General features: G+C 45.2%; 1 protein-coding gene across 5 annotated transcripts in view; it reads right to left on the reverse strand.

Annotated features, from left to right (window-relative positions):
* The window catches only part of tnikb (TRAF2 and NCK interacting kinase b), a 69,161-nt gene that overhangs the window by 22,031 nt on the left and 29,365 nt on the right, over positions 1 to 17,765 (reverse strand). For 3 of the 5 annotated variants that reach the window (XM_085419319.1, XM_085419321.1, XM_085419320.1), the window contains 11 exons: positions 17,528 to 17,638; positions 17,002 to 17,092; positions 16,708 to 16,838; positions 15,067 to 15,121; positions 14,503 to 14,581; positions 14,165 to 14,340; positions 13,998 to 14,064; positions 13,098 to 13,296; positions 12,708 to 12,824; positions 4,713 to 4,907; positions 3,265 to 3,564 (listed from right to left, as the gene is read on the reverse strand). In XM_085419319.1, coding sequence (XP_085275445.1) covers positions 3,265 to 3,564; positions 4,713 to 4,907; positions 12,708 to 12,824; positions 13,098 to 13,296; positions 13,998 to 14,064; positions 14,165 to 14,340; positions 14,503 to 14,581; positions 15,067 to 15,121; positions 16,708 to 16,838; positions 17,002 to 17,092; positions 17,528 to 17,638 — 1,521 coding nt within the window. The remainder of the gene's footprint in view (positions 1 to 3,264; positions 3,565 to 4,712; positions 4,908 to 12,707; positions 12,825 to 13,097; positions 13,297 to 13,997; positions 14,065 to 14,164; positions 14,341 to 14,502; positions 14,582 to 15,066; positions 15,122 to 16,707; positions 16,839 to 17,001; positions 17,093 to 17,527; positions 17,639 to 17,765) is intronic. The other 2 variants (XM_085419322.1, XM_085419323.1) reach the window with 1 other exon arrangement.

Below are 17,765 nucleotides of genomic sequence, written 5' to 3' on the forward strand. Positions count from 1 at the left end.
GATTTCTTCTTCTGGGAGTTTTCCTGTAGCTCGTTACCAAGTCTGAGACATTTTGTTCCAGTTTTGTTCCTCAGGTAGAAACGAATAATTGTTTCAGGAGGTTAAACTGTGCTTCTGCTGAAATCAGAGGAAACAGCTCGTTCTGTGCAGAGCTAAATGGATTCGTTTAAAAATGACGTCTATTTACTGCTTTTAATGCTCGAAAGATGCAGAAAATGAAGCTGGCTTCACCACAACAATTTAAAACTATAACACAGGAGCAACAGCAGAAGCAGCACATCAGACACATGACAGTGAATGAATCTCTTTGCTGCACAGGTTTATTAACCTGCTAAAGAAGCAGAGTTACTGTTTACAGCTCAATATTGTTTATTGTTTGTGTGCATCTCTGCACACAAACATTTAGATGAACTTCGGTGAAGACTTTTTCTGCAGTACGTGATATACACTTATTCATATTTACATAGATATCACGTTGTTCTGCTCCCAACAGGAAGATGTTTTAGTTCATGTCAAACTGTAAATGAAAACTGGAAGTATCGGACTTAATGAAGCGTTTGATGGATACGAAATAAAAACAGGCGTCATTAAAAGATAACGGCTGTTCTCACATGTGGCTAAACCAACATCTGGAGGTCTGATCTCCAGCCAGCGGTGGTGCCGTTAATTCTCCCAATGACTTGATTTATTTGAGCTTCTGTGGAAATGTTTTAAAAATGTAATTATTAGTTGGAGCTGAAGTGTGTAGATGGAAAATTGACTCTTTGTATTTGGATTTTTTAAACAAACACATTGATTCATCTAGAAAATCAGTACGTTGGCCTTTACTGAACTTATTACATTTATTATATACTTAACTATTAACAACATGAAACACTGATTGGGGCATTATTACACATTAAGTATGTCTACTTTTACCTTCTTTGCTATCTTTACATAATTAGATACAAATCCTGTATGAATTTGACCTGAAATGTGTTTTACAGTGCAGTAAAGTGAAGTCTGTCTCAGGGCCTTTTCTCCTGCATTAGTTAAATAAAGAGCTCACATCTGATCTCTTTCCCTCAGTTTCATATTCTGCTGCTGGTTACTGTGGCTGATGATTTCAGCTTGTAAATCTACAGGAGAACTTATTTGTCTTCAGGTCAGACAAAAGTGACTTTTTAAAAGAAGTTGTTTTCTGTGTGAATTCAGCTGCTTCTCATTAAATTGTAAAACACTGTAAGTCTGCTCTTCGTTCCTCTACTGTCAGCTTAACAAACTATCACGTCTGATGGTTTTGAGCTGGCTGCACACGTCACCTGCGGCCCCCGATGAGGTGCACCTCCACAGGGTCGGTTCTCTCTAAACGGCGGTCATGTGTTTTTAGAGGGGAACATTGTGATGGAAACATTTGCTCTTCTGAAGCTCGAAGGGAAATCCTGGGAGATGAGGGTAGACCAGGGGTGCTCAATCCCAGTCCTCGAGAGCTACTGTCCTGCAGCTTTTAGATGCATCCTTGTTCCGACACAGCTGAATCAAATGAATGGCTTGTTATCAGGCCTTTTCCAAACTTGATGGCATGCTGAAGAGGTAATCAAACATTTGATTCAGCTGTGTTGGAGTAGGGATGCATCTAAAAGCTGCAGGACAGTAGCTCTCGAGGACTGGGATTGAGCACCCCTGGGGTAGACCTATCTGCACACAGTGTGCTTTCCATGTTCAGCGTCCGCAGGGAGAAACACCGATATAGCTGCAGCTGTCCTACATCTGTCCACCAGCTGCCACCAGGGGGCAGACCTGGAGCTCTGCCCTAAATGTGTGTCTGTCATGAGTTTAAAGTGGCCCAAATTTATGGTTTGGACAAAATCAGCAGAGTTCACACATGAAACACAGATTTTATGAGCTCGTACCTTCTGTGTAAGAGTGTAAAAGGCAAATAAAACCAATGTTACAGAACAAATAACGACTTCAACAACCTGGAATTTAACATGAAGTTAACATGAAGCCTCGAAGAGGAAATCTGATTAAGTACATGTTAGAGATAAAATCACAGCATGCAATAACAGAGCAGCTCTCAGTCTGGGTGGCTTTAAACTCTTACCCGCTTTTATCCTCTTTATTGCTCTAAATCACCAGATAAACTCAAATGACCTGTAAATATTATACAACAGCATGCACAGCATAGGTTTGAGAAGCACCAGAGTGAGAGCTGCTCTGGGTAGAGATCACCCTGCAGCACCAGCACAGTCAGTAGCCTGTAAAATGGAAAGCGATGGTTAAAGTTAAGAGTTAGAAAGAAAAGTAAGAGGGCAGGTGTTACAGCGACCAAGTGTTCTTACATACATCCCCAAAACAACAAAATATGTCATGTCAGCGATGCTGTTTGTGGAATCCAAATTTTAACTTGCATAAAAAACATTTGAAGGGTCTCTGCTGGAGTCACTGACCACCATGTAGTTGGAGCCCCGGAGCAAAACATGGGTTTACTTGTGTTTCAGTGACATACACCTCTTCAGTATTCCAGATAATTAACAGGAATAGAAGAAAAAATTAGATTTGCAGGTTCAAATTTTAGGATAAATATGCTTTTTTTAAAGAAATACACACTAGTAAAACTCTGGGCTCATCTGGTATCAACTAATGTCCTTGTTTTGCAGCAGAACTGCTTCAGCTGTATCGTCGTCTTTTCTTTGTTAGAGAGATTTAATACTTATCTCTGCACAAAACGTTTGTGCTGAACGTGAGAATGTTAGTGCAGTAAAGGCCATCGTGGGGCAGCTCTGAGGTACATCATAGACATGCAGGTACACAGGTAAGCTGCAGGTTTGCTACAGCATAGATGTGTAGGAGCTACTCTGTAGGCTCGCTGTAGGCGTGCCATACATTTTGGCTAGGTTACCTAGGTTATTCCTTCGTCTACACCTATATATGCTGTAGATATGCCATAAGAATACATCAGTATGCTATATGTGACATCACTGCGCGCCCTGTAAATGAGTGTGTCTGCAAACAGCATGGTGTCCGTGGAAACTCAACATTTTGAGCTAAAGTGGTTGAAAGTGCAGAGGTAGCCAATCAAAGAGGAGCTTAACCAACAGATCCAAGTGGTGAGAGGAGGTGAGAAAGGGAGGAGTCCACATCATCCCAGAGTTACAGTTAGACAGTTCACCTGGTTAGAGGAGCTCTTATTAGAGATTAAAGGGAAATCATCCCAGCAGGAGGTTAATTAGGAAGCTGGACAGACGGCAAGATGAGGAAGCATCTGTTCCTCCTCCGACTAACCAAGCGGCTGGGGCTGCGGCCCCTGGAGTCAGCGCTCCTGTCGGGACTCGTGTCAGGGCTCCTCCGGGACCCCACAGGCTCAGAGTAGGCGGGCTCGGGGACGCAGGTGATGCGGATTCGAGGTGTGTGAATGTGATGTCTGGTGGGGCTGACGTGGACAGGGTAGGAGGGGGGACGGGGCCGAGGTTTGTACCCAGGGAGCTTGAGGAGCTCTTCAAAGTTGATGTCTTGCTTCTCTGTGAAGGAGTTATAGTTCTTTGGGGCGATGCGGGGGGAGTTGCTCTGAGCTCGACGCATCACCTGGAAGGCAAGGTGGGTGTTTAACGAGGAGAAGACGCACATGAGGACAGGAGGAGGACAGGAGGAGGACACTCGCTGGTTTTGGTGTCCAGAGAGTGAGATCTGTGATCTGCATTCACATTTGTTTGATGGGAGGAACGTAAGCCCTCTTTACAGAAACACTCCAAAAGGCAGAAAAACATCTCACTACGACTCAGTTTGACCTTTAACACGCTGAGCTCATCACCCTGTTAGTGACGAACACGGACGACTCAAGTCACTACACATCAAGCCTTTTTAAAATGAAACTCTTATTTTGGTAGTTTCTCCGCCTGTTTGTTGCCGCTCTGCTGTTTCACCTGGAAAATGAAAGAAATCAGAAAGTTGTCACTTTTATTTATCGCAGACTCTTCTGCAGATCAGCTCCGATGATACCTGCAGGGTGGGAAACTCGAAGCGCGTCCTGAACAAACAGAGCGCGCTGGCCTTTGATTCACATGACTCCAGCTCAGTTAGTGCTGCTATAAATGGAAACATCTGTTTGTGTGAGTCTGAGTGGAACCACAAGCTGCTCAGTGGGTAGAGTCTTGTTCCTGCTCCCACATATAAACCAGCCTTTTGTCTTTGCAGCAGAGCTTCACCTGAGTGTATGTGTGCACATTTGGATGCTAGCAGCACCTGTTTGCACAGCAGCGTCACATCCTCAGAGCGGTAAAAGCTCTTTTCTTGAAACATGTTGGAAGGTGTTGGTGCTTAACCACTTTTCCAATAGTCACAAAGGGAAAACAAACAATAGTCTGACTTTTAGTGCGATCGAATGTTTCTCATAATATGTGGCAAAAAACTTGTTTAAATGTAGCTGTATTCTTCATTTTGTCTTTATTTTATGCAAAGATTTGTTTGTATTAATCGATCAAAAGCATCAAAAAATCAACAATCAGTTTCAGGCTCTGTGTGATGTCAGCGGGGACAGGGTGTCACTAATATGGCCACCTCTGCTGCGAGGAGCAGCCAATCAGAGCAAAGCCGCCTTGAAACAGCTTCTTCCACACTCATCAACATAAATGATGTTGCCGGTTAAATGACTTGTGCCCCCCCAGAAGCATGCACCGGCACTAAAATGAAAGAAAGTAAGGCTCGTCGTGTGAAACTGCGTGCCTGCAGGCTACCTCTTTGGCCCAGGTGGGCTTGTCGTTGCTGCTGGGCGCCTGATCCTTGTAGTGGTACAGCTGCTTCTTGTCCTGCGGCGGTCGCGCCGGCTCCTGCTGCTGCTGCAGCGACACCAGGTACGCCCGCTCCTGCTGCAGCTGCCTCTGCAGCCGCTCGGCCTGCCGCTGCTCCTCGATCTGCTTCCTCTTGTACTCCTGCACACAGAACAGAGAGACGTCAGCTGAGCGCAGGTCGAGCTGCAGAGATAAAAACAACAAGGATCACATTTCCTCAAACAAACAGGCTCGTGTGCTCAGCTCAACATGGCCTGTGTGCACGAGTGCAAAGAGAAACCTTTATGCTACTTTAATTATCCTGCACGTCTTGAGACCAGCTTGCATTTGATCTGCATGTAGACACCAGAGCACTGGTCCTGTGGTGTGTTTAGACCAAATGCAAAACCCACCCGCTGACACTGCTGACTATCAGGATGAGAGAGAGCTGAAAAAGTGGAGCTCTTTGATTGAACTTTTAGATACATGCAGAAAGAATCGCACGACTTCCTCAGAAGCTCTTGTTAATTCCAGCTATCAGCTGTAGTTTGGAAGGAAGTAGCTCTGCCACTGGCTGTTAGGAGTAGACATTTGTGGGTGGAGAAATGATCCAAGAGCACTCCAGTGACTGCAACACAATTACAAAACATTTGATGGCTCAAAAATCTAATTGCCATGCTGGCTAACTCTGCTGCTGCCTCTGAGTAGAATAAGCGTGAGGTCCGTCTCTGCTGCTTCCATCCTGCACGTTAGGCCTGACACGTCAGACGCTGTCGAACCTTTGAGGTGCTTTTTGGTTATTTTAATGAATGATGCACCAAAACTAAGCAGCATGGAGCGACACTGCACTGGGGAGGAGTTGTTTTATGATATCACGAACACGTTTAATTTGATGTATCTTGATAACGACCTCCGAGCCACCTGAGCTCTGGGTGTCTTTGTTTGCTTTGCTGCAGGTGCTAATTAGTTCTATGAGCTCCACCTTTTTCTTACCCCCAAGTTCTTCTCACAGTCTTTGAGCTGATCTGTGACATGAAATGAAAGTAATGGCTACTAAAGGTAAAGATGCTGGGAATGACACTGGTCTGCGTAAAGGAACGTCAGTGTGTAGCAGAGCTGCAGCCACAGGAACATGCAGAGCTGCACGCCGTCTGCAGATCTTGGTTCAAGGCAAACTTTGATGGTGCTGCACAATTTTAATATTCATTTAAAGCATCAGATTATAGAACTATTACAGTCACTATCAATGTAAAATGAGCTTTTTGAAACACATCCCGCACTTTATACTTTACTTCTTTTTTCCCCATTTGTTTCTCTATTAATTGACTGAAAGAGGAAAATTCTTAAATATAAAAAGAAATCTTAGAGAAGCGTGTGTTCTTACGTCGAGGGTTATAAGTGACGAGCTGAATGCCATCGGCTGACATTTCTCCTCACACTGTAACGTCCCTTTAGAGGTCTGGCATTTATCTGAGCCACGTGTGAAAGACTGCAGCAGACCTTTTAGGCGTGTGTGTGTGTGAGTGACTGTGTTTACGTATCTTTGTGGGGACCAAAACGTGAACGTTTACTGTGCTTGTGGGGACCAACGGCCCTTCTGGGGACAAAATCCCAATTCCTACGAGTTTGAAGACGTTTCAGAGTCACAATGTGGGTTTAGTGTCAGGGTTAGGATTAGGCGCTCATTTTGATGGTTAGGGAAGCATTGTGTCAATTAGATGTCCCCACAAAGATATGGAAACACGGTGTGTGTGTGTGTGTGTGTGTGTGTGTGTGTGTGTGTGTGTGTGTGTGTGTGTGTGTGTGTGTGTGCGCACTGATCAGTTTGCACCCCTGACTGTTCTGATGTCACTGACTGAGGAAGACGCATCATCACAAACAGTGAAGCTGAATAAAGTCTTCCCAGTGCCGGCGGCCATCGACTGACACGCCCACTGCTGCGTGTGCTGATTGATTTGATGTTTGTTAACTTTTTCTGTGAAAAAAAGAAAAGCCCGACGCGTGAGTCATCTCGGCTTGGTTGGTATTGATCGATTATTGACTGGCCTCACCTTCGCGTCACACTTTATTTATTTGAGTAAACAATAAACAGGCAGACTTCCTGGAAACCGTGCTGCTTTGATTTTTAGGAACCAATGAGAGCCGACTCTGGAAGTGACTTCCTGCAGACCTGGACCTCGCTCTTTGCACCTGAACATGCCATCGCTCAGACAATAATCTTAGTGATTTGGTTTCGATTGGGACCTTTTAAAACTGACTTCTGAGGACAGAGTGTGTGAGTCGTGAGCTGTTATTGTAATTATAAGAATTTAAACGTTTAAAGGGACACCCGCCCCCAGCACTGGCACACTAACACTTAGGGAGCATCAAGTGAGGTGTGTTCTAAGGTCAGTGAATCCCAGGAAGGCGGCAGGTCCTGATGGAATACATGGAAAGGTTCTCAGAGCATGTGCTGACGAACTGACCGGAGTCTTCACTAAAATCTTCAACCTTTCCTTGTCATCAAACACCGTCCCACCCTGCCTCAAAACCTCCACCATCATCCCCATCGCCAAGAAGACAGCTGTGGTCAGCCCAAATGACTACAGGCCTGTTGCACTTACGCCTGTAGTGATGAAGTGCTTTGAGAGACTGGTCTGTCAGCACATCAGGGCCGGTCTGCCTCCCACTCTGGACCCCCACCAATTTGCCTACAGGACAAATCGTTCCACCGAGGACGCTATCACCATAGCGCTCCACACTGCGCTGAGTCACCTGGAGCACCGAGGAAGCTATGTGAGAATGCTCTTTCTGGACTTCAGCTCAGCATTCAATCATATCATCCCGGAGATCCTGGTCCAGAAACTGTCTCACCTGGGACTCTCCACCCCCATCTGCCTCTGGATCAAGGACTTCCTGACAAATAGACCACAGTCTGTCAGACTCGGCCCCCACCGGTCCAGCACCATCACACTCAGCACCGGGTCTCCACAAGGATGTGTTTTGAGTCCCCTCCTGTTTACGCTCTACACATCCGACTGCTCCCCTACCCATCTCTCAAACACCATCATAAAGTTCGCGGATGACACCACAGTGGTTGGACTCATCTCAAGGGGGGATGAGTCGGACTACAGAGATGAGGTCAACAGACTGACTGAGTGGTGTTCAGTTAACAACCTCCAACTGAACACCACGAAAACTAAAGAACTTATCTTGGACTTCAGGAAGGGCAGAGCAGACCCGGCCCCACTTTACATTCACGGGAGCTGTGTGGAGAGGGTACACTCCATGAGGTTTCTGGGCGTGCACATCTCTGATGACCTCTCCTGGACTGCAAATACCACGGCGGTGGTTAAAAAGGCCCAGCAGCGTCTCCACTTTCTGAGAGTGCTCAGGAGGAACAACCTGGAGGAGAGGCTGCTGGTGACATTTTACAGAGCCACCATAGAGAGCATCCTAACATACGGCATAACATCATGGTATGCAGGATGCTCAGCTGCGGACAGGAAAGTACTGCAGAGGGTCATCAACACAGCCCAGAAGATCACTGGCTGCTCTCTGCCCAGCCTGGAGGTCACTGCAAACTCTCGGTACCTCAGCAGAGCTGGCAATATCATCAAGGACTACTCTCACCCCAGCAACCAACTGTTTGAACTACTACCGTCAGGCCGACGGTACAGGTCACATAAAACCAGGACAAACAGATTCAGGGATAGCTTCTTTCCCAGAGCTATCACCGTAGTAAATAAGCACAAAAACAATTGAACCTATTCCATACCGTCACTGTCATTATATTAATGCTGCTATCCTGTATATATTGTACATACTATTGTTTGAGTACTTACGATTGTTTTTTTTGTACTTTTTATATTTTACATTTATATTTATTATTGAAACTTGCACCAAGGGAGTGGCACTCCAATTTCGTTGTACTCTGTACAATGACAATAAAGGCTATTCTATTCTATTCTACATAAATAAGTCCCCAGCTTTGGGGCGACCGTGGACCTGGTCGTTGTGTCCTTGGGCAAGACACTTTACCCTACCGCCTACTGGTGTTGGCCAGAGGGGCCGATGGCGCAATATGGCAGCCTGGCTTCTGTCAGTCTGCCCCAGGGCAGCTGTGGCTGCAACTGTAGCTGCCTCCACCAGTGTGTGAATGTGAGAGTGAATGAATAGTGGTATTGTAAAGCGCTTTGGGTGCCTTGAAAAGCGCTAAATAAATGCAATCCATTATTATTATAAAATATTCAGTGAGTGTTATTTCAGTTGCTTTCTGAGAGATGAGCGTAAAGCTGGGGTCTCATAGCCTCGAACGATTATCATCTAGTCTCTCGTGTACCTGGGGAAACCTGACCAATCGTGCCCGGACATCTTACATTTTGGGGCCAGTGGTGGCTTTTACTGAACTGAAGTTTTAGGAACGCAGCCCACTCCTTTATGGGTGAATGCTCCCTGCTCAGTACGAGGTCTTCCTTTACTTTGGGGTTTAGTAGCTGCTTGTTAGGTTGAAAGGTAATCAGTCCATCTGTTTCTCCCTTGATTCAGAGCTATTATAAATCAACTGATTTATCAGTGTGTGAAACAGAAACGTGCTGTTTGAACTCCGGACAGATTCAGGAGATTATTTTTTCTGTGGTTGTTCTTCTGACTCAAAGCGCTCAGCAGGAAATAGTTGTTTCAGGAATTCTTTAAGTGCTGCAAACACTCTTTGTGGTTTAGTTGAGGAAGTTGCTTGGATAGAGGATACAAAGAAGGCAACCATGATGCCCACTCAGCAGGAGAAAAAGCCCCACACTGTTAACTGTTAATGCACATCAAACTGACTTTAGATTAGGAGGCTGTAAAGCACTGGGTGATGGTAGAGGAAGCAAACTTGGAGCTAGCATTCTTCACCAGGTATAATGTAGCATCCTTAGCGCTTATCAGACAAACGAGGCATTTCCAGGTGCTTCTGGGTGGGAAAACCTCCTAAAACTTATTGCAGAACATAACGAAGCTTAGAAATCAAGCAAACCTAAAGCTGCTCCCAAGCTAGCCTGCACATCAGCCTCCCACTGAACTCACCCGGGAGCATCAATCCCAGGCCTGGAGACCTGAGGCCCTTCCTATGTGAATGAATCATGTAGCGTTTTAACAATTAACACAAACAAATTCAAATGATCACCACTGTGTGACAACACACAGTGAAGCCTTCCCCGAGTTCCAGGTTAGCTCACCGGAGACCACGACAAGGCCAAAATGCAGCAGCCCAGGTTTGAGTGTGACTGCTGTGCTTTCCCCTGCTCTCTCCTTCCTGTTTAGTCGTCACGGCTGCTGCATTAAAAAATGCCCAAATAATAAATATTGTTTTTTTAAACCAACGTGACCTCTGGGTCTAAGCCAACATGCTACTGCCTGAAATCTGATTTCTTTTTCTACCTGCCAGCAGGGGGCGACTGCTCTGGTTGAAAGCAAAAAAGACTTGTGGTTCTATAAATGTCCATGAAAAAAGGACTTCAATAACAAACGAGTTATCGTGGCAGCTGCACCCATCTGTGGTTTGAATGACCAAGCTCGCTACATTTGTAGAATCCAGGGTTGGAATAGGATTAACAAATCTGCTTCTAGTTCATGCTTCTGTTCTTTCACTTCTCTTTCTCGTCTTCCCCCAACCGATCACAGCAGATGTCAACACGTCTCTGAGTCTGGTTCTGTTGGAAGTCCCTTCCTGTTAACAGGGAGTTCTTCCTCCCCGCTGTCGCCAAAAAACAGTCATCTGATTGTTGAAGCTTTCACTGTAATATTTCAGATTGTGTATCTTAGAGTTTAAGGCACTTTGAGTTTTATGTGAATAAAAAATCAAAGCAGGGTACTTTGAGCCCGGCGTTAGGCTCTGCCCTTCATCAGTCTGTGTGTGTTTGTGTGTTGTGTTACCAGCAGTAGGGCCTGCTCCTGCAGGAGCTGCTGCTGCAGGATCTCCAGCTGCCTCTGCTCCTCCTCCAGCTGTCTACGGATATACTCCTAACCAATCAGCAGCCCCAGCCAGCACCACAGGCAGCCAATCAGAGAGCGACCAGGAGAAATGGAAGCGAATCGGAGCCCAGGCAACCAGTGACATCACCCGAGGAGGAAATAGAAGAAAAGGAAAAAGGAAAGAGGAGGAGGACAGCCAAAAGTAGGAGATTTGTTGAAGAGGTGTGAAAGTAGGGATTTAGTCAGGAACAGGCGAGGAGAGAAAAAAGAGGAACAGCAGGAGGCCGTAATTAGTAGAACAGAAAGACAACATGCTTATTATTAAGATGGCAGTGTTAAAGATCAGTGTGAAATCAGCTGTGCAAGAGGAAGAAATCTCTGTCTGAGAGAGCGTTAAGGAAGCGCTGCTGAGAAGTTAACTACGAGTCATTTATAAGTCTCGTGTGTTACAGTATCAGGCTGGAGGTGTGGCGACCCTGCAGCTGAAAATCAGCAACCCGAACCACAACGAGCACACAGCCCACATCTGTGTGTAAAACCTTCACGTAGCGCAGGTTTACACGTTAAAACGAGTTTTCTCTGTCTGTCAGACATGCTCCTCATCATCCGGTGAAACCTTAAAGCCTCATCATGTAGCATGTTTCCCCTCAGTCACATCACAGATTTTTCTGGACTAGAAAATGTTCTGTTGTCACATTTCACGAGTGACCGGCTCCATAAAACGATCGATACCACGTTAAAAGCTGCAGAGGGATTATATCTGCAAGCGGCTGCTTTCTGTTGCTTAAAGTTTTGGGACAAAAAGAGTAAAGAGTAATCTATAATCGCAGAATTGTTTGACATTAATTATAAACCTCTGAAATTAGAGGTTTGAGTAAATGTATTTTTAGGCTGAAGCAACATGACTGAATTTCCATTTTGGTCCAGAAACACAAAAAGCTAACTAATTACAAGCTTCTTTGATTAAATCCAATTTAAATGCCAAATTTAAAATGCATTAAAGCCACAAACTTGAAAAACGTACAATCTGAATATTTTAAATGTGGAAAACGTCATGAACTGTAGTCACACAGTTAGAACAGAAGCTCCGTGTAGACCACGACTGTTTTAAGTGATCTGTTTACCATTTTACACACATCACACGTCAAAGGTTGTAGACGGATTAAAGGAGGATTATTTGTGTTGGTGCTTAAAATATTAGCACAGCCTTTTACTGCACAATAATACATTTTTGCATAAATGTTTGAGATAAAATGAAGTTTTACAGTCATGTAGTTTTAAGCTGAGTCATGCTGACTTTTAATCTCCACTGTAGGATAAGCTCTAGAGACATTAGAAACCTTCATTTCCCATAATGCAGCTTGGAAATTTCTTTAATTCAGGTCTCATTTAAACCCTGCATGAATAATGCAGGAGTGATGCAGCACGAGAGTTCTCACAGGCTGTGAAGCAGAAGTAAAATGAGGAAAAATGCTCCTTTAGCTTTCAGCTAACTGAGTGTGTAAAGCAATAAAACACAGAGCTGAGCTCAGAGTGAGGGACGGAGCGCACAGTCATCAATGATTTGGTCGGAACACCAAACCATCTGGTTTATTATGAATGTGTTGCTACAACAGTAGAGCTAATTAATTTGTGTTTATTTAACAATTGGTTCAAATTTGCTCGTGTAACAGCTGCGAGTTGTTTCCTAAGACATTAATAATAATTCTCAAAGATTAGTGAGCGCTTATTTAAGTCTCTTATTCTCTGTAAGAAGTTTATGTTCCTGTTCCCTGTTCTAGTTGTTGTAAAGCTCATTTATTTATGATTAATGTACAAATTAACTACCATAAATTCTTTCTACAGCGCCCCCTGGTGTCTGGAGGCCAGCATCTACAATATGTGAAATTCTTCTTTTACATCATCTCTGTAGCGTCTTCTCTGATTTGACATTTCCATGTTTCAGTCGCTCATCAGAGTAACTGACAGGAGATGTGCTGAGAAGCCACACCCCCCCGTATGACACCTGTCAGTCAGGTGTTTCCGTACCTGCTCTCTCTCGGCGTGCCTCCTCTCCTCCTCGCGGCGGAGCTGCTCCATCTCTTCATACCTCCTCCTCTGCTCTCGCTCCTGTTGCTTCCTCAGCTCTCGCTCGCGACGCTGTTGCTGTAGGTGGAAACCGTTTTACACAACAACACCTCAGCTGTCTGCATGTCCGTGTGTGTCTGTGTGTGCGCGTCAGGCATGTTTTCCTGGCATTTGGATGAGCTGAGGTGCTAACAAACAGGTGTGATGTTTCACATGCAGGAAAAGTGACTTTATAATCATTCTGATCTGTTTCTCACACATTCAAACAGCCGAAGGACAAATCGACTTCCTGTGTGTAACGTAACAATCTATCGTTGTCATTATTATTATTATCTGCGGTCTTAAATCTACCTCCTCCAGCCGTCGCCGCTGCTCTTTCTGCTCTTCTATACGTTTTTGTCTCTCGGCCAGTAGCTGGCGCTTGTGCTCCTCGTTCTGCTGCTGCTCCAGCTGCTGACGCCGGATCAGCTCCGACCGCTCCTTATTGGCCAGCTGCAGACGCAGGAAGTCTCGCCTCAGCGTGGACTCGCCCGGAATATTGATGATGGAGCTGGAACAGGATTAAGACTTGTTTGAGTTTTAGCATATCTGCAAACCTATGGACGAGCAGCAGTAATAATGGGAGCATATAGCAGGTCTTTGCTAAATAAAAGAGAAGTTTAGCCACCATAATGTTTTTGTTTGTGAACTCTCTTTCTGAACACCCATCATGTTTTTTGGAGCTAAGAGTGAGCATCGTCAGATGACAGGGTGGAGTTACAGAACGTGAACTGCCTGCATTCGTAAACTGTTAAAGTGTCACATCTGTAAGTAAGTCCATGGTTGTTATATGAAGCGGTAAATTCTGAGACTGCAAGTGAAGCTACAGCTGAAGTTCCAAGAAGCTGCAGTTCCTGTAGTGGCCACTTGAGGCTGGTGTCAGCGTTGAGTCAGCTGAAAGGATGTTTAATAGACAGCTGTAGCATAGAGCAGCCAGACCTCTAACTTTAAGCCCTAAATAAATTTAAACACGTGAGTTATTTTGTTTTAAACACTTGTGAAGGTGGAAGGTATCTACAAAGACCAAAACATTGTGTTTTAACAGGCTGTAAACCGTTCATTTCTGTTGCAAAGCTGTGGGAGTCGATGGGGAGTGTCTCACTGTCGCTGCCACTCCGGCAACTGGATTTGTGGTGCTTCAGTTTTGGATTCTAGATTTCTGCCTGTTAACACCAGCAGCTACAGTGGAGGCTACGGCATGAGTAAACATACCTGGGCTCTCCTATGTCCCTCTCTTCATCCTCTTCCTCACTCCCACTGTACTCGTACTCCGTCTCATCTGAGGGGAAAACAAACAGAGATTTCAGGTCAGTGTTTACATCTGTTGACAGCGGAGGCTTCAGGCAGCTGTGAGCTGAGGTGAGTTAGTGCCTGCTCACCTCGCTCGCCCCTCCTCTTCTTGGTGCGGTCGATGTGGTCCTTCAGCTGGATGCGGACCTGCCGCTCGTTGGGGAGGTCTCTGATGAAGGGGTGCTTGAGGAGCTGCTCGGTGCTCGGCCTCTGGCTGTGACTCTTCACCAGGCAGCTCTCTATGAACGACTGGAACTTCTTCGACCTGACCGCGAGCACACACACCAGTTAATCGCTGATAGCTCTCTCTCTTAAAACAGCAGCTTCATTAAAGGGAGAGCTGCAGCTTTACCCTCTTACAGGCCACTGTCACATCGTGTTTGTGTAGAGATGTCTGACAGCATGTGTGTGCGTTTAAGTGACTCACCACTTCTTTGATTTGAGTCTCGGGGCAGGATTTCTGGGGATGAGGAAGAGCGCCCTCATTGGATGCATGTCACACAGAGCTGAGGAGGCAAAAGGAAGGAAAGGAGAGAGAGGAAAGGAAAGAAAGCAAGAAAGCAAAAAGATAGGAATTAAAAAAATTAAAAAGGAAAAATGGGAGAGAGGAGATGAGATTAGGAAAGGTGCCAAAATGTGGATAAAGGAAAGGAGAGGAGATGAGAGAAAGGAAATGATGCAAAGGTGGAGCAAGAACAGGAAATAAGACAAAAGGGAAGGACAAGAGACAAGAAATGATGAGACATGAAATGGGAGAAGAAGACAGGAGAATAGGAAAGGAAAGGAGAGCAAAGGAAAGGAAAGGAAAGGAAGGGAGAGGAAAGGAAGTATTTAAAGTTGCAGGATAAAAGAAGGGGAGGGAAGGAGACAGGAAGAAGAAGAAGAGGTGCAAAGCAGAAAGAGAAAAAAGAAAAAGACATCGATTTAGTCGTTTAGCTCGCAGACAAACTGTGCTGTGAGTGTCAGCTGATAACGGTGTAATCACACTTACGTGGCGCTCCCTCTGCCATCTCTATGGCTGTGATACCGAGCGACCACAGATCACTCTGCAGAGAGAGAAACACGAAACGTTCACATCCTCCCAACGTGTTACCGACTCAACACTTTCAGGAGATCGGCGCGCCAATCGGTGTACTTGTTAAGCGATAAAAATACAGTCAGCTCCCCATCTGTGCCTGTGCTGGAGATGCCCGTCTTTAACATTTCAACCATATTATTATTATTATGTTTCTGTTTTTAGGTGCAGATCTGAGCTGTTCGTGCTGTCAGACGGACTCAGGCTTTCTCGTCACGTAAAGCCCCGGAGGGTTGGAGTTAATGGTGTAGGCGCACATCCTCCACCAGCTCGCCACAGGGGTTCGTCCTGTCCCCATTACAGTGCGCTCCTCTTACAGTAACCGCTGCAGACCCACTGATTTCAGCTCTCTGAAGGAACGATACTCGTTTCTGTTGGTGCGCTCGGGTAGCAATAATCAGAGATTACACAACTCCAAAAAACAACAGATATGATGTGAGAGGGATTGTTTTTAAAGGTCAGTGCGCGCTGTTTGTTCACAGCTACAAGCAGTTTGACTCGGACGAGAAATTGAACTACAGGAGCTCCGTGAGGGCAATTTAATAAAAAAGAAAAGCAGGAAAAACTTTACCTTTTCCTTCGTTTTAAAGTGTACTTATTTAGGTTTGTTTGACCAGTGTGGAAAATCACGCGTGCACTGTTAAACTGGATCTGTACTCGTGAGATCTTATCCCAGCTTATTAAGTGCAGATTTAAATGCTCCTTCAGTTCAGATCAAACAAACACGGAGACGTCACTGAGCTCCAACAGCCTGATCAGATCAGCTGTTACGCTAATGTTTAGCATCCAGGCAAAAACACGATTTATGAAGCGTAGCTGAGCTGGAAATCCGCCCATAAACTGTACAGCACTGCTGTAACTTTGTAATTAAAACAAGACGCAAAACTAAATATGAGCAATTTGAAGGGATACATACAGACACATTAGCACAGAGATGGAGGATGAGAGCTGTTATAGGAAAACCTCAGAGACAAATGCTGTCCTATGGCAGGATGAAGACAGCGAAAATCGACCAACACGAGAGAGCGTCTCAGGTCATCCCATACGACTCCTGCTCAAGCTTTAAGCTGGTGCTAACATGAAGCTGGGGAGGCTGAGAATGACTGGTTCATTTTGTTTGCTCGGGGTCCAACAGAGGAGACACTTTTAGCAGGAAAAACAAGCTCTATAAATCATCACTTATCTTATATGATCCTGTGCTAATGACTTCACCAGAGTCTCCTTTCGTTTATCAGGTAAACTGGCGTCTGTGCAACACCAGCTGTGCTGTTTAACCTCACAGAATCAATATGAACTAAACCCTAATCCATTACCAACGATAGGATCAATACAAAACCAGCACGACTGTGTGAAATGGCTCCACACGTCACTAATACAAGCGCCCGTGGACGATGTTCTCGGGTTCCACAAACCGAGGGCTGAACGATCTTCTGTTTTCAGGAAACTCAGTGGTGGTTTAGTGCAGCATAGGTTACCATGACGATGTATCCTAGTACAAAGTTAAGCCTAAAGTTAGCTCACCGAGTCCTGAGGCGACTGTTAGTTAGAATAAATTACCTTGAAGTCATACGTGGCATCAGGATTCTCGTCACAGGCGATGACCTCCGGGGCCATCCAGTACGGGGTCCCAATAAACGTGTTCCTCCGTCCCACCGTACGGTCCAGCTGAGCACTCACACCAAAGTCCACTGCACACAAAACACTGTTCATAGCGCTGCGGTGCAGTGCCGAGCTGTACATGTTATGCTTTTGACAGCACGCATCCAGAGCGGCCCCTCAGGAGCCTTCTAACTATAACACAAGTCACCATAATTAGGATGAAACTTAGAATAAATGCTGCTGCTTCCTCACCGAGTTTGACCTCCGCGTTCTCCGTCAGCAGCACGTTCTGGCCTTTGATATCTCTGTGGATGACCTTGTGCTGGTGGAGGTGGGTCAGACCCTGGAGACAAGGGGAAACAAGTGGCAAAGGTCGTCTTACGATCCAAAACAGAACAGCAGGAGGCAGAGGAGAGGCTCGCTAATCCGTGAGCTTCATCGCTTCATTATTTCAGTTCAGCTCTTTGAGGCCAAAATATGCAGATACACAAAACCAGGTGTACATGTTAGATTTGTATTGTTGATTGTCATTTATAATTAACCAATCTGCATTTTTCCTTACAAATCTGTCATTTATATTTATATAAATGTTATAAATTTGATTTCATTTATTTTAGATGCATTTACAAATTTCCTTTCTTGTCAGTTTTGTCCACACACATGTGGCAGACTTTTTCTTTTTTGCAAAGACTCTGACGGTGTTCCTCTGGGAAACAACTGGGTGTTTCTTCTTTGTGGGAAAACATGTAAACATAGGCGACAGCGTTTTGGTTCTTACCCTGAGGATCTCTCTGCAGATGTAGGCGATCCACTCCTCCTTCAGGGAGTTCCCTTTGGTGTTTTTGATCAGATCTGTCACCGAGCCGGCCCCGCAGAACTCCATCACCAGCTGCACAAACATACGTGCAGTTTTTGGGTTTATTATTAACTGTTCACTTCACTGCAAACCTCTATCAGTCATCTCATCCTTTGTTCTCTATATACAGGACGTGTTGTCGTTGTGGGTCAGGGGAGCT

Source organism: Rhamphochromis longiceps, linkage group LG9, assembly GCF_057381845.1.
Source record: "Rhamphochromis longiceps isolate RC_006_pf linkage group LG9, R_longiceps_female_GT1.1, whole genome shotgun sequence".
Taxonomy (NCBI): domain Eukaryota; kingdom Metazoa; phylum Chordata; class Actinopteri; order Cichliformes; family Cichlidae; genus Rhamphochromis; species Rhamphochromis longiceps.